Below are 16,135 nucleotides of genomic sequence, written 5' to 3'. Positions count from 1 at the left end.
AATTTTCTCCAAAAAGTGTTTACAGCCTTGGTTAGGGTAGACCAGGGAAAAATCTCTGGGGTTTGGTTGCAGATGGTGGGCTCTGATTTTGGTGTATTATACATCATAGTGGATGAACTAAGATATAAAAAGCTTACTCCTTTTCTAAACTTCAATATCCTATATTCACAGATCCCTCCTCTTCTGCCAAACAAAACAATGACAAATAACTAATCGGCTCTGTACTCTCATAAAGCTGCTGGCTTAGTAAAAAGACAGAGGATGGAAGGATAGTTAATCTAATGCTAAACAGGTCCCGGGAGAATTAAGAAATCAGTGGAAATAAAGCTGGCTTAGTAAAAAGACAGAGGATGGAAGGATAGTTAATCTAATGCTAAACAGGTCCTGGGAGAATTAAGAAATCAGTGGAAATAAAGATCACTGTCTGGGGGGGTGAAGATGGGCATGTTTGAGGGAATAGTAGTCCCAGTGCTGTTGTATGGATGAGGCATGGGCTATAGATGAATATATCATGAATTCTTCAAAATTTTAGTTTGAAACTGCTACCATTTAAAAACCCTTGTCTACACTTCAAGAATTCTACATGTGTCCCTGGATTCATTCAAGCTGACTTTTTTTTGTTTTATGCTTGTCCATATCTAAAACTTATATTTTGTTTCATATTCATTTACATCTTGCTACAGTCAATTAATAATGATGAGTTAAAAATATTAATCTTGAAATTCAGGATGAAATTACACTGTAAGTGGCTTACCTTTAAGACAGAGCAAGAGATCTGGGTAGTCAGGGATTATGGTTATCTCTTGCTTTTTCAACATTGTTCATGAAGGCATTTATGCTAAGATGGACAACCTCACTCTGAGTGTATATCATGCTGCTTGGGGACTAGGCAAGAGATCCTGGGACCAAATGAGAATGATGATCTTTTTCAGCCTCTTGCTAGAGAAAGACTTGAAAGTACCCCTGGAAAGGGAGACACTGAAACTGTAGATTTGTTAATAGTCATAAACTGCTGCACATCACCCAACCAAGTTATTATGGCATACACTACTGCACGTCACCTAACCATAAAAATATATTCTCTAAATGAGATGGACTTTAAGTAAATCAAGTTAATTGCTTTACTGAATATCCAAAGATTTTTAAATCTATGCTGGCTGTACTGCGAATACTCATAAAAAGGTAGTTACTGATGCACAATCTATACTTAGTTTTGATTTTATTTACCCCTTCCAGCTGGTATTCACATTATTCATACTTACCCTCCACGAAAACCTTTTCATATTCATCGAAAGTTGATACTGTACTACAGCATGCCATCCATAGATGTTTCCTCTCACCATCAGTCACAATCCAATTTTTCAAAATGAATGAGAAGACTCCAACTTTGTTCAACGTAAACACAAGTATAAATCTTTTTCTAAATAAAAAAAAAAGGAAATAAAAGGGAAAATTAAACAAAGAAAAGTCTGTATCAGTCATATGAGGCAACAATGAATAAATTACTGACGAAGGGTTTTCTGGAAAATTTATTTATATAAATAGGGGCACAAGACTGTCATTCCTGAACAAGATAACTTGGCAACTCTAAGTGTGAATTAGACTGTGCGCACAGCACACCCTCCAACACCACTAAAAAGAGCTGCGGAAATATGTGAATAAAACAATTTTATTCTTATTCTCTCATATCCATTCATCACTTACTATCAACAAGAGTATCAGATCAACCTTATTTACCGTAAAATGTAAAAATTTTACTACTGCTTGAAAATTTCACAAAATAATTGTATAATTACGTTAAATAATTTCTTCAAGGGAAATAATTGTTGACCTAGTACTAAATCTCGCAGTTTACATTTTGTATGAAAAGGGTTTTTTAAAACTGTCCATATTAATAATTAGCAAGAATCTAAACAATGAAAATTTACCAGGCATCTCTGTACTCTGGGTATATTTCCGAAATTAAATGGTGACTTTTTTGAGTACTTTCTAAAAGATTACTTGAAGGTGCCCTATGGATTCTTGTGGATTCATATCTTGTTGAGACAAACTAAACAACTCAAATACAAAATGCACAAAGAACTTGTACTGATGAAGGGGGACTTCTTTCTGTATTCTGGCATTATGTTAGCTAGAGGAAATTAAGAACCCAAATTGACTTACTGAAGCTTTCCTGCAAAACAGCTACTAATGGAATCTTAAGAATTTGGCAAAAGCAATGTCCAACTACCCAGTCATGAACCCTTGCAGTTTAGCCAATCAAAAGCTGCCACTTCAAACCACAAAACACTATCATCTTATTTCTGCTGACATTTAATTCATTATTTCAAAATGCAATCCAACTACGATCTACATACATGTATTGGAAAAAATTATTTGGGAAAGGGGTATAGCATAGTTTCTCAGGCTAACAATCATAATACAGATGGCCTGACCATCAAATTAGGTTTTTGTAATGAACAGTATGATCTTGAAAATCACAAGCCTTGCAACTAAACAGCAAGCCTGTTAATCAAAGGGGTGGTGCCCACTTATGTCATGACAGTGAATTCTTACTTCGTCTGAAGGCAATAGAAATGTAATATGAATACATGGCTATCTATCTATATTTCTGATACCAGTTCCCTTTATGAACTCCCTCAAGGGGGTGGCCACAGGGAAAGCGTCCATAGCTGATGTACTACAATGCCGCTTCTAGGTACAAAGCGACACCCTTAAATAAGGAGCAAAAAATATTCATCCATAAATAACAGTATGACAGAATCTAGCAGGTGCATAAAACTGAGCTGCTAGAATTGCTTACAAGGGTCCTTAACCTTAGATAGCTCAAAAATTTATCATAATAAACTGTGGAGACATTTTAAAATACATTTATCCTCTCCCTAACTTTAATTCCAGTTTAGGTAGTCCTACATTGCTATAAACATCTAATACCCACGGTTTAAGTCACTCCACATTAGGAATTTATTAATAAATTTTTTCTTTGTGATATTCTCATTAGCACCCACTGTTTTCAAGAGCTGTAAAGGCCTTACTAGATCATGAATTACTGTAGTATATACAGACATACATATCTAGGACAACAATGTTGTATGGTTGTGAGGCGTGGGCTATGGATAGAGTTGTGTGGAGGAGGGGGGATGTGCTGGAAATGAGATGTTTTAGGACAATATGTGGTGCAAGGTGGTTTGATCGAGTAAGTAATAATAGGGTAAGAGAGATGTGTGGTAACAAAAAGAGTGTGGTTGAGAGAGCAGAGGAGGGTGTTTTGAAATGGTTTGGTCACATGGAGAGAATGAGTGAGGAAAGATTGACCAAGAGGATATATGTGTCAGAGGTGGAGGGAATGAGGAGAAGTAGGAGACCAAATTGGAGGTGGAAAGATGGAGTGAAAAAGATTTTGAGTGATCGGGGCCTGAACATGCAGGAGGGTGAAAGGTGTGCAAGGAATAGAGTGAATTGGAATGATGTGGTATACCGGGGTCGACGTGCTGTCAATGGATTGAACCAGGGCATGTGAAACATCTGGGGTAAACCATGGAAAGTTCTGTGGGGCCTGGATGTGGAATGGGAGCTGTGGTTTCAGTGCATTATTACATGACAGCTAGAGACTGAGTGTGAATGAATGTGGCCTTTGTTGTCTTTCCTAGCACTACCTCGCACACATGAGGGGGGAAGGGGTTGTTATTCCATGTGTGGCGAGGTGGCGATGGGAATGAATAAAGGCACACAGTATGAATTATGTACATGTGTATATATGTATATGTCAGTGTGTGTATATAAATGTATACATTGAGATGTATAGGTATGTATATTTGCATGTGTGGACATGTATGTATATACATGTGTATGTGGGTGGGTTGGGCCATTCTTTTGTCTGTTTCCTTGTGCTACCTCGCTAATGCGGGAGACAGTGACAAAGCAAAATGAAATAATAAAATAAAATATATATATACATATATATATATATATATATATATATATATATATATATATATATCTGTTTATATTCATTTATTATACTTTGTCGCTGTCTCCCGTGTTAGCGAGGCAGCACAAGGAAACAGACAAGAGAATGGCCCAACCCACCCACATACACATATATATACATACACGTCCACATACCTATACATTTCAGCGTATACATACATATACATACACAGATATATGCATATAAATACATGTACATATTCATACTTGCTGCCTTCATCCTTTCCTGTCGCCACCCCGCCACATATGGAATGACACCCCCCCATCCCCCCAACACGCGTGTGAGGTAGCGCTAGGAAAAGACAACAAAGGCCACTTTCGTTCACACCCAGTCTCTAGCTGTCATGTGTAATGCACCGAAACCACAGCTCCCTTTCCACATCCAGGCCACACAAAACTTGCCATGGTTTACCCCAAAGGCTTCACATGCCCTGGTTCAATCCACTGACAGCACGTCAACCCCGGTATACCACATCGTTCCAATTCACTCTATTCCTTGCACGTCTTTCACCCTCCAGTATGTTTAGGCCCCAATTGCTCAAAATCTTTTTCACTACATCCTTACACCCCCAATTTGGTCTCCCACTTCTCGTTCCCTCAACCACAGACACATATATCCTCTATGTCAATCTTTCCTCCATGTGATCAAACCATTTCAATACACCCTCTTCTGCTCTCTCAACCACACTCTTTTTATTGCCACATATCTCTCTTACCCTTTCATTACTTACTCGATCAAACCACCTCACACCACATATTGTCCTCACACATTTCATTTCCAACCCATCCACCCTCCTCCGCACAACCCTAACTATAGCCCATGCCTCACAACCATATAACATTGTTGGAACCACTATTCCTTCAAACATACCCATTTCAGCCTTCCGAGATAACGTTCTCGCCTTCCACACATTCTTCAACGCTCCCAGAACCTTCACCCCCTCCCCCACCCTGTAACTCACTTCCGCTTCCATGGTTCCATCTGCTGCCAAATCCTCTCTCAGATGTCTAAAACACTTCACTTCCTCCGGTTTTTCTCCATTCAAACTTACCTCCCAATTTACTTGTCCCTCAACCCTACTGAACCTAATAACCTTGCTCTTATTCACATTTACTTTCAGCTTTCTTCTTTCACACACATTTATCAAACTCAGTTACCAACTTCTGCAGTTTCTCACCTGAATCAGCCACCAACACTGTATCATCTGCGAACAACAACTGACTCACTTCCCAAGCCATCTCATCTACAACAGACTGCATACTTGCCCCTCTCTCCAAAACTCCTGCATTCACCTCCCTAACAACCCCATCGATAAATAAATCAAGCAACCATGGAGACATCACGCACCCCTGCCACAAACCGACATTCACTAGGAACCACTCACTTTCCTCCCATCCTACTCGTACACATGCCTTACATCCTCGATAACAACTTTTCACTACTTCTAGCAACTTACCTCCCACACCATATACTCTTAATACCTTCCACAGAGCATCTCTATCATATGCCTTTTCCAGATCCATAAATGCTGCATACAAATCCATTTGTTTTTCCAAGTACTTCTCACATACATTCTTCAAAGCAAACACCTGATCCACACATCCTCTACCACTTCTGAAACTACACTGCTCTTCCCCAATCTGATGCTCTATACATGCCTTGACCCTCTCAATCAATACCCTCCTACATAACTTCCCAGGAATACTCAACAAACTTATACCTCTGTAATTTGAACACTCAACTTTATCCCATTTGCCTTTGTACAGTGGCACTATGCATGCATTCTGCCACTCCTAAGTCACATCACCATGAACCATACATACATTGAATATCCTCACCAACCAGTCAACATATATATATCTATTTATAAATCAAAAGCAAGAGGCAATGCATCTTTATTCTGTCTTCTAAAAGGTTTTCAATTCAAGTTAACCTGTCATCTATTCCTTTCAATCTTTCTGAGGCCCCACATTCAATATCTGTATGCCTTCTAACTTTATCCAAAATAATATGCAAGTTTCTGATATCTTTCACAATCACAAACAGCCTCGAGAGGACTCGGTGGTCTGTTGCTGTTAGAATTCCTTTGCATTTTGGTGTACTGTGATTTTGATCTTAATCTTTTGAAACATAACTGATGAGACTAACAATGAATGTGCTCCAGCTGAGCAGTTAGTGTTTCATCCTCTGAAGAAGAGTGAGACCTCTAAATTTGCCCAATGCTGCTTAAAGCCTGCAGATCTCAAGTGGAACTCTGCTTACTGTGTCAGCCTTGTACTAGTAAATTCCTACAGTCTCTCAGCTAGTGAAGAAATTCATTAAGCATCATCAGTTCGATGGAAGACAACATGGATTCTTTTCCTAACCAGGTGCTCTAAAACTGCCTGTGTCATTAAATTGGATATTACCAGTGCCTCTGACAGCATGCAGCACTCATTAACACATAATTACAAATGCTTGAAATCTTTCAGAGGATTTTACATTACCCCTCTCAGACTGTCTTAACAGACAAATCATCAGGTTGATATGTGATAAAGCACTATCCAAAATCTACACCAGACAATGCTCACAAGCTAACGGGTATCAATCAAGGTTTGCTCCTATGAAACGCATACTCTCATACTTTTAGTCTGATGCAAACCATCAAGCAATGCCTTTTAGACAGAGTATCACTGGAAAGCCCATGAAGGGACATTTGTTGCTGAGAAAACAAGGGTGATGAAAACCAAAAGGTAACATACCGTGACATGTGAACCCAGGTCATTAACAAATATGGAAGTCTTAGGAATAGCTACGAAACCACGGATCCACTGCCTCCATCCAAACATCCATAACCCTGTAAAAAATGATTTAATCATGTATTTATTCATATTTATTATACTTGATCGCCGTTTCGTGTGTCAGCAAGGTAGTGCCAGGAAACAGACGAAGAATGGTACATCCACTCATATACACATATATATACATAAACATCCATACATGCACATATACATATATACACATATACATATATACACATGCACATATTCATATTTGCTTGCCTTCATCCATTCTGGCACTACCCTGTCCCACAGAAAACAGCATTGCTACCCCATTTCAGCAAGGTAGTGCCAGGAAAAGACAAAAAAAAGGCCACATTCGTTCTTAGTGTCTAGCTGTCATGTGTAATGCACCAAAACCACAGCTCCCTATCCACATCCAGGCCCCAAAGACCTTTCCATAGTTTACCCCAGTGTATACAACATCATTCCAATTCACTTTATTCCTTGCACGCCTCTCACCCTCCTGTATGTTCAGGCCCCAATTGCTCAAAATCTTTTTCAGTGAATCCTTCCACCTCCAATTTGGTCTTCTGCTTCTCTTTGTTCCCTCCACCTCTGGCACATATATCCTTTTTGTCAATCTTTCCTCACTCATTCTCTCAATAAGTCCAAACCATTTCAACACACCCTCTTCTGCTCTCTCAACCACACTCTTTTTTATTTCCACAAATCTCTTTCCCTTTCATTACTTACTTGATCAAACCACCTCACACCACATACTGTCCTCAAACATTTCATTTCCAACATATCCACCCTCCTCCGTACAACCCTATCTATTGCTGATGCCTCACAACCATGTAATATTACTGGAAGTACGATTCCTTCAAGCATACCGATTTTTGTTCTCTGAGATAACGTTTTCTCCTTCCACACACTCTTCATCGCTCTCAAAACCTTCGTCTCCTCCACCACCCTGTGACTCACTTCTGCTTTTATTAGATAAATTAATGAATAAATATTTACATAAATTTCAAAAATCTTTTCATTGTTGAATATAAATGCTCTTCAGAACCATCTATCTTTTTTTGTACACTGGAGGCTCCAGTCAAGGACAAAAGTCCACATCAAGGCTGGGCCTATATTGAAATATAGGGGTCAATGAAGTGAAAATAAAAGACAAGAAAAAGTATCAACAGATTTTGAAGGAAAATAAAAACCTGTCTTTTAAACCATGCCAGCTTAGAGTTACTGGGAGAGGCATGAGAGGATAGAGAGACATAGTTACCAAAATGGCCCACCCTTGAGTTGCCAGTGTGCATACAGTAATCACATAATGCAACAGCTTGCTTGAGTGGTCTACCTAGTGGTGGGGGCACATAAGCGGCCATATCATGGAAGCAAAACCCGAATCAATACCTACAGAGGAGGGAACGTGAACCAACTTTGCAACATAAGGCAAGAGGGTTAAGTTTTGAGTTAGCCTTGGAAAGTTGGTATGTCAGACCACTCCCGACTCAACTCTTGTCAAGTAAAGTTGTAGAAAAACTATGGAAAGCACTGAAAATCATTTGATAAAGTATAAACATAACTATGAAAGAATTAATATACATGTTTTTATTATCATCATCCCTGGGAATAGGGGAGAAAGAATTCTTCCCACGTATTCCTTACATGTTGTAGAATGTGACTAAATGGGGAGGGAGTGGGGGTCTGGAAATCCTTCCCTCTCGTTTTCAATTTTCCAAAAGAAGGAATGGAGAGGGGAGGCCAAGTGAGGATGCTCCCTCTGAGGCTCAGTCCTCTGTTCTAGGCACTACCTTGCTAATGTGGGAAATGGTGAATATGTATGAAAAAAAAAAATTATCATGTAACCACAAGGACCTCTTCCCCATGGGTTACAGCAGCTTCAAGGCTGTGTTAAAATTAGTAACAGAGAAAGGATGGACTCAGTTGGAGTTAGAAGTCCCTTGATGAGATTGTATTCCTACGATACAATCTCACCTACAATGATTTTTCACTTGTAGCAAAATCACAAGCACCTATGAAAGAATAAAGATTCTAAACAGGTATGGTGGAAATTTACCTTTCAAAAAGTGTTCTAAAATTCACTAGATGATGAATGAGTACCAAGAATGATGAAAACCAAACAACAGGCAAATCTTCTGGTAAAAAGGATAAAATGTCTAAAATCACACCAGTATCAATAAAGAGTGTAGTAACTATACTAACCATACTGATAAAAAGGGTAATAGCAAAGATAAATCAACCACTGCTTCAGTAAAAATTCCTTGAATATGAAGCAGCATGTGTACAGCATTGGAAGAACAAGAATTACTATAAAACTAAACTTGTTAAAATAACATGTAGCCTCAAAAATAAAATTGGGTGGGTCAACAGTGTGTCAGACTACCAAAATGCATCAAAAATTATTTAATGGGGTAGAGCACATGTATGACACGCATATGTAAAAGGTCTTTCTCGATGCTGGGTAAACACAACTACCAAAGGGCTCTGGTCCTGTGCTACACTACACTAATTCCTGTTCTATACAAGAGACTTGCTAGAAAGGGTCAAAGGATGCCCATGTTCAAGGATAATACCATGATGAAGTACTCGTGTTTTCATGTTTGTGACAGACTACAAGAAGATTTGGACAGGCTCTAACACTTAAAATGCATGGGTAATGAAATTCAACATTTAGAAATGTTAACATGATGAAGAATAGTTAAACAAGATCAAACTTTGCAAAAGGAGCAAACCAAAGAAATCTAATGGCGAGGGACGTATGGGTAGACATAACAAATAACTTTTTTACCAGAAAACCATATCGAAAGAGCTGTCAGTAAAGTAAACTTACCTTGACCAATGTCAAAACTGGTTTGAATCATAAGGACAAGAATATTTCAGAATGTTCAAATATCTCACATGTTAGACCCAAATTAGAATGTGCATCACCAGTTTAGTCTCCCTATTTGATGTCTATAGATATGTAATGATGGGAAGCAACAAACATGCACCTAAACTAGATTTGTCAGCTATAGAGAGAGGACAATCTTCCTCCTCATTAGAAGAAAGAAGGTCAAAGTGAAACGTGATTACAACTTTTATGCTTCTCAATAAATTCAACGAGGCTGATACTATACAATTCTTTGAAACTGTGAATAACCACTCAAGTGGATGCACAAGAAACTACGCAAATTGCAAGTCCAGAGTAGATAATCCTCCTATTCAAATGGAAAACACTAAAACCTCTTAAATGTGAACACGAGCAGGTCCAGTAGCAGCTTTGTAACAAAACTGTTTGGAATGCATGTATGACTGGAAATCCAGTCTCCATGGCCTTCAGGTCCTCTGCATCTCTGTGTGAGACTGCAAGGTCACTCCAGAGATTCCTATATTTTAACATTTCATCAAGTGTGGGATGCATACGTATTATGCAATGAGCAACACATGCATCCCTACATATGGGTTTACCATTTCTCAACAAATCTGGTAAACACGATTTATAATCTTCAGTAATTTTCATTTATATGTTTTTAGTTCCAAACAGATCAATGTAAAAGAAAGTTGGTGTAATCCAGAATTTTCACTTACCTGAACTATCCCATGCTGATCTGATACAAATCTGAGGTGCTTTAGTGGAGAGGATAAATGGAATATGTGGGTATATAAACCATAATCATTAAATACATGACACAGAAATGGGTCACTGTAAATGTAAAATTCCCTCCCTGTTCATGAAGGAGTACAGTTATTACAAATATATAATAAAGTACATAAGTACACAAATTCTCACTTTCTCCCTCACCACCAGAAGGCAAATTTACAATGCCTTCCTGCAGTCTAGACCAAAATTTCCTGCATAAGCTGATCACAGACAGTATTCATAAAATAATCACCAGCTGCTAATTCGTACGAATGCTGAAGAGAAGACTGAACAATACTCTCATGTTTTCATAACAACTAAACTGAGTTTTGAGATATAACTGCTATATCAACATGAATGACTAATATAACCTAAAGCCAATTATCATCATGTCATAAGATGCTTATTCACCTGCTCAGCTAAAGCTAAAATCACAGTGAAGGATGACACTCCTTTTAGGCCACAAACTACATATTATGATTATTTTTTCTAGTACTCAACATTGTCTTGGATCCCTAAACAATCAAGTCTTGCCTTATCAATTTTTCAGTATTCCTAAATTTAATTGTGTAATCCTTAAACAACTTTATCAATTCTGTTAAATCACACTTACTGATAAGAACCAAAATGATCAGTCTTTGACATCATGTACAACTCTTCTTTGCCAAGAAAAAGTCTCTGAATGATCCAGAGATGATCAGAACAAGCAAGACTGGCTATGGTACTAAGAAGGTAGGAGTTTTGAAGTGACAATTTGAAATGGCAGTTTCTGAAATACTGGGCTCCTAAAGCCTATTGCCAGGTGATTAATGGTTACAAGCTATACATCTAAGGTTCTACTGTTATTTCTTGTCCAGCGTACAGTCAATACTTTTGGTTACTCTGGCTTAAACACTTCACAGCAGATAATACAGTGTAAGAAGTCCAAACAAAAATTAAAGTATTGATTTTAAGATCTAAGACTTGGTGAAAATGAAGGAATATTTTGTCAACAAAAGACAAGAATCCTGCCTTGCTTCTAGCTTAATTTGGCAGGAGGGGAAACAGTGAGATGGTAAATGACAGGAGGCAAAATGAATAGAAAAAATTATGCATCCTTCAAGGCTGTTGACAATTCATTGTCATATACACTCATAATCAAGATAACAGTTGGCATAATAATGTCAAAAAAATTCCTGTGATTAACTTCAGTCCTAGAATGATCAGTCTAACACTAACCAAACCATTTTGCCTGCTTGTCAAAATCAAAATCTCCCTGAGAGTCAAGAGTCCTGTTAGTACACCAAATCACCTTTTGCAAAACAAAAGTACCTAGTGAAAAAAATCCCTTTACAATCCAATGCCAACATGTTATCTGAGAAATTCTAAATATGCTATGTTATTAGCAAATAGCATAGCTTTAAGCTGTGGTGCATTAATAGATAATGTTATGTGCTTCTTCCAGTTCAGCTTGTCCCACTCACCCAAAATGGTTGTGATATATCTGTACAATACTACATTCTTGATGAAGGGCATTTCATAACTCTTTACATACAAAACCATTTAGCATTGCTTTTGATGCAGCTCATTTTAACTATTATAGGCATGATATCAGATTAATCCTACTTATTTACAATTAATAATTCCTCACCATGGAGGTAAAGAATCCTCTGTAAAATCTGGTAATCACATATCAATCCTAGTTCAAGACAAAATCAATAATATTGTGCTAACCAGGTAAACTATAGTGTACATAACCTGTCTCCTGTGTGTGTTCCTTGCTATGTCTAAAACTGTTTGCTGGTGGAACCTGGTGAGGTCTAATCAACTTGGGTCCTGAAGCCTAAGAAACTGTTGATAACCCCAAGCAGTGCATCAGCATTTCTCAGGCATACAGCAAACTTTAAGATTAGACACAGAACATAACTAATGTGTATATACTATTTATATTAAGAGTGAATGACTCAGAACACTTCATATCTTATCAGATTCACAGTGAAAGGGAAGTTAAAGCCACTAAAACCAGGTGTGGTGAATACTACCATGGGAATAAATGATGAAGACTAGCAGACTACTTCAAAAATATCACTGCTTCATTTTACCATGGCAAGGACAAATGTATTGATTTTGGCTAACATCACAGAATCTTACATTTTTAATGGTGATAATTTGATTATTTCGATACAATAATATATATTAAAGCCACATTAGCTGTGCACAAAATATATTCTTGTTGCTTAGTAAAACCGAAATTAAAAAATCAGCTAAAGATATTTTTTCACTATTTGATGGCAAATCCATTCACCTGTACTATGAGAATGAATTCTACTTAAATTACAACAAACTGTCTTAATAACAAGTTGCTCCTGCACCTCCTCCACCTATAAGTATGCTACAGAAGGAGACATTGAAAAGCCAGTTATATGGAAAGGGTGTTTTGCAGTTTGGAATCATAAAAACAATAACACCAGCAAAATTGAGAAAATGCTGGTTTGCATTTTAAGTCATATGAAACCATTTCTCTGTAAAAAGTACTTACTAGACATTCTGGTTGAAGGTAACAGCATTTTCAGAAGTCTTGAGCAATACTTTAGTTAAGGTACCTTTGGGTTTATATCCAGAATATTGTTTCAGAAACTGGCTAAAACCTTTGGATGCAGAGGTGGCTAACAGGTCAGGAAGACATGGGGAAAGGAATGCTTGTTTTGGGCTGAATCTCTCAAGTCAGGGAGCCATTTCATGACTTACAATAATCAGCTCACTTACTGATGAACAGCCTGACAATTAATCATATAAAAATATACAACATGCAATATCAGCGACCCTCATCAACTTAACGCAGTTCACATGGTTGGCTTGGAAACTTTCCATCGTGCTTCAAACTGAATTTTTTTTTTCTGTAATACTTCTGTGATAAAAAATACATTTCTATGCATATCTTTAACCCTAAAATTTTGTTTTTGTATGCATGACAAGATAACTGGTTAATAGTGAAGTGCACTGCTTACCATTAACTAAGAAATTGAGGTTGAATACTTCATATATACATAATCAACAGTGACTGTTAAAAAATGAAAATAGCAGAGGTCTATAAAATATCTTACGAGGTTTTCATGTGATGAAAACATTAATATCAGCTTAGCACACAAAAGGCAGAATCCTTTGTCTCTGACAAGCCTGCATATGCAGAACTGTTCTAATAAGTCTTCCTCCATTTGTGTTCTATAGCCATAAAAAAAAAGAAGAGTCCACCACCTGGGTGGTTTATAACAGCACAAAATAATGCAATGGAATACACTAAATACTGTCTTATCCAACAAAGCAGAGACAAAATTACAAAATTCTCATATTGAAGGAAAAGTTCAAACATTGCACATTCAAAAAAAGCACTGCTAATAGCCGACAGTGATCCATGAGATTACTGTATCATAAAAACGCAACTGTGATACTTGAGTCTATTAACTGTTTGGTATAAAAATCAGATCTAGTTTTCCTCTATTCACATCCAACATTAAAATCAACATGAAACACAGCCCCATGTATATCAAGAAAGATATTTCCTAAGATCTTAAATGCTGCAAATAATCAAACAATGAATGACAGAACAGTTATCTACTGGCTTCAATTTAGAATTCATACAGTCATATTAAAAGTAATGTTAGTGCTTCCTTTAACTCGCTTTATAACAAAACTCTTGTTTATATGATGGCTTTTATATTCCTAAAATTCAGTTCAAATGTTTTATACCTTATGAAGTCTACTTACTTGACACCAGACTGCACCTCAAATGAGAAATTTGACTCCACTGGTGCTGTGTACTACTCATGAATTTTAATGTTAGATCTTAACAATTCATAAACAAAAAGATGTTTTTCAATGGCATTATTAGCATAACTACCTTACACTATTTCCTCTCAAAGTTCAAGTGGATCATCGTACATCCAAACTCATGTTCTGCATATAGATGAGTATACAAAAGACCATATCTATCATATCTTTGGGCTCTGGATTTGGTGCATTATACATGACAGCTACAAAGTGGATCTGAGCAAATGAGGCCATTCTTCGTCAGTTCCTGGTGCTACCTTGCTACACGGGGCACAGTGAACAAGGAAGAAAAAATGTAACAATGCAGATTTCACTGTATTCACATGGTTAACATGCAAAGGTTGCACTTCCAGAACCTGGGTTCAGTACTTTTGTTCCTGTTTACCAGTGTTGTGCACACTGAAGATTATAAAGAACCTGGTTGCAATGTCAGACATTTGTAACTAGCTCCATTAAGATAAAACTCTGAGACAGAGTCAACCAAAAACTGTAAACTTTCTCATACTTAGTTGTGCAGTGTCCATGAGCAACAGACCCAATATTGCATCAGTTGTCTTTTACCATCCCTTTCAAACTAATTGGCATCCGCCTATAACAACAACACATCATCAACAACACAAACATGGCAAGGCTCTAGAAGAGCAATATCTAACAAGTTAAAAAAATATTTCCAGATTTTTTGACATTCATAATGTCGTATCTTGATCCATTTTCTTCCAAAGTACAATCACTGCTGGTTCTTGACTGCCTTATTCTTCTTCATTCTGTAAAGAGTTATGCCACATGTAATAATATGAAACTCTTTATCAAAATGTTGCATAAGGGTTATGGCAATTGTCACAGTAAAGGGTAATGGAATTCTTTATGCTTGTCTGTATTAGTTTAAAACACTTGTCACGATTAGTTCTGTTTGTCATCAAAGGTTCAGGGACAGGCTGCAGGTCCTAAAAGGTTTTCATTCCACTCGTTTTCAAATGTTCACTTTTTTACCTCCTTTGACAGGAAGTGCAGAACATAGTGAAGGACGAGGTCATAGCAATACTTGTACTCCGTCTGTATGGGATAGAAATACATAAGAATATTAGATACACCTCTTAAATGAAAGGATAAAAATATCCATGCAATTACTACAGAAATACATTTTATTCTATAAATCATATTCATGACAGTATGTTGTTTTCTATAAGTCATAGCAGTAGTTTGTAAGCATATTAATGGGAACCAATAAGAGGTAGAGTCAAACTTACAATCCATGATTTAATGTAACTTATCTTAAGGTAGAATTACTGAGGCAGTATTCGTTAAAACCTCAAGATCAACAGTTAGTATGAGCAATTTATACTTTTAAGTTCTTCTCTGTAGTATTTTGTATCTTTTCGGTTTCTTTAGTAGTATTTTATATCTTTTTTGTTTCTTTTATGATGTGTAAGGATCTAGAAATGGGAGTCATATAAAAGAAAAATCTATAAAACAAATCTTTCCAGCTGGACTTACCATAAGTACTTCCAATAAAACTAAGTTTCTGAAGTTTCTGTTTCACAATCAGACCATTTAGTGTCTTCACATCACAAATCCTAAATCTAAAACATCTAAACATTGGATATGGATAAACAAGAAGAATTTTTTGAGCTAGCTGTAGACTCCTGTATAAATACAGTTGTGCAAGTTGAATATAGTACTACATTTCTTAATACTTCTCTTAGCAAAAATAGTGCAAAAAAAACTTGTTTTAAAAATCCAGAATTTCTTTTTGCATGCAGCTCCTTAATCCTCAAGCAAATTCTTAAATTCCTCTATTTTCTCACTACCTTACATCTTCCTTCCCAACATTGCCCCTAACTGTGGGTTGTTCCCTTCATCACCTATTCTGCCACTGATGGTTATTCTTCCTATCTCACCTATTCTGCCACTGATGGTTATTCTTCCTAT

At 37.1% G+C, this 16,135-nt stretch overlaps 1 protein-coding gene across 8 annotated transcripts in view; it reads right to left on the bottom strand.

Moving 5' to 3' along the window:
• Positions 1 to 14,528: 14,528 nt before the first annotated feature.
• Ptp36E (protein tyrosine phosphatase 36E) overlaps positions 14,529 to 16,135 on the bottom strand; it is a 216,881-nt gene continuing 215,274 nt past the window's right edge. For 7 of the 8 annotated variants that reach the window (XM_071689540.1, XM_071689578.1, XM_071689549.1 and 4 more), the window contains 2 exons: positions 15,197 to 15,259; positions 14,529 to 14,970 (listed from right to left, as the gene is read on the bottom strand). In XM_071689540.1, the coding sequence (XP_071545641.1) occupies positions 14,956 to 14,970; positions 15,197 to 15,259 (78 nt within the window). In that variant the 3' untranslated portion in view covers positions 14,529 to 14,955. Of the gene's footprint in view, positions 15,260 to 16,135 lie in introns of all 8 variants that reach the window. The other variant, XM_071689600.1, reaches the window with a different exon arrangement.

This window comes from Panulirus ornatus, chromosome 3, assembly GCF_036320965.1.
Source record: "Panulirus ornatus isolate Po-2019 chromosome 3, ASM3632096v1, whole genome shotgun sequence".
Taxonomy (NCBI): domain Eukaryota; kingdom Metazoa; phylum Arthropoda; class Malacostraca; order Decapoda; family Palinuridae; genus Panulirus; species Panulirus ornatus.
The sequence above is the reverse complement of the archived record's forward strand: the minus strand, read 5'-3'. Positions and strand labels throughout refer to the sequence as shown.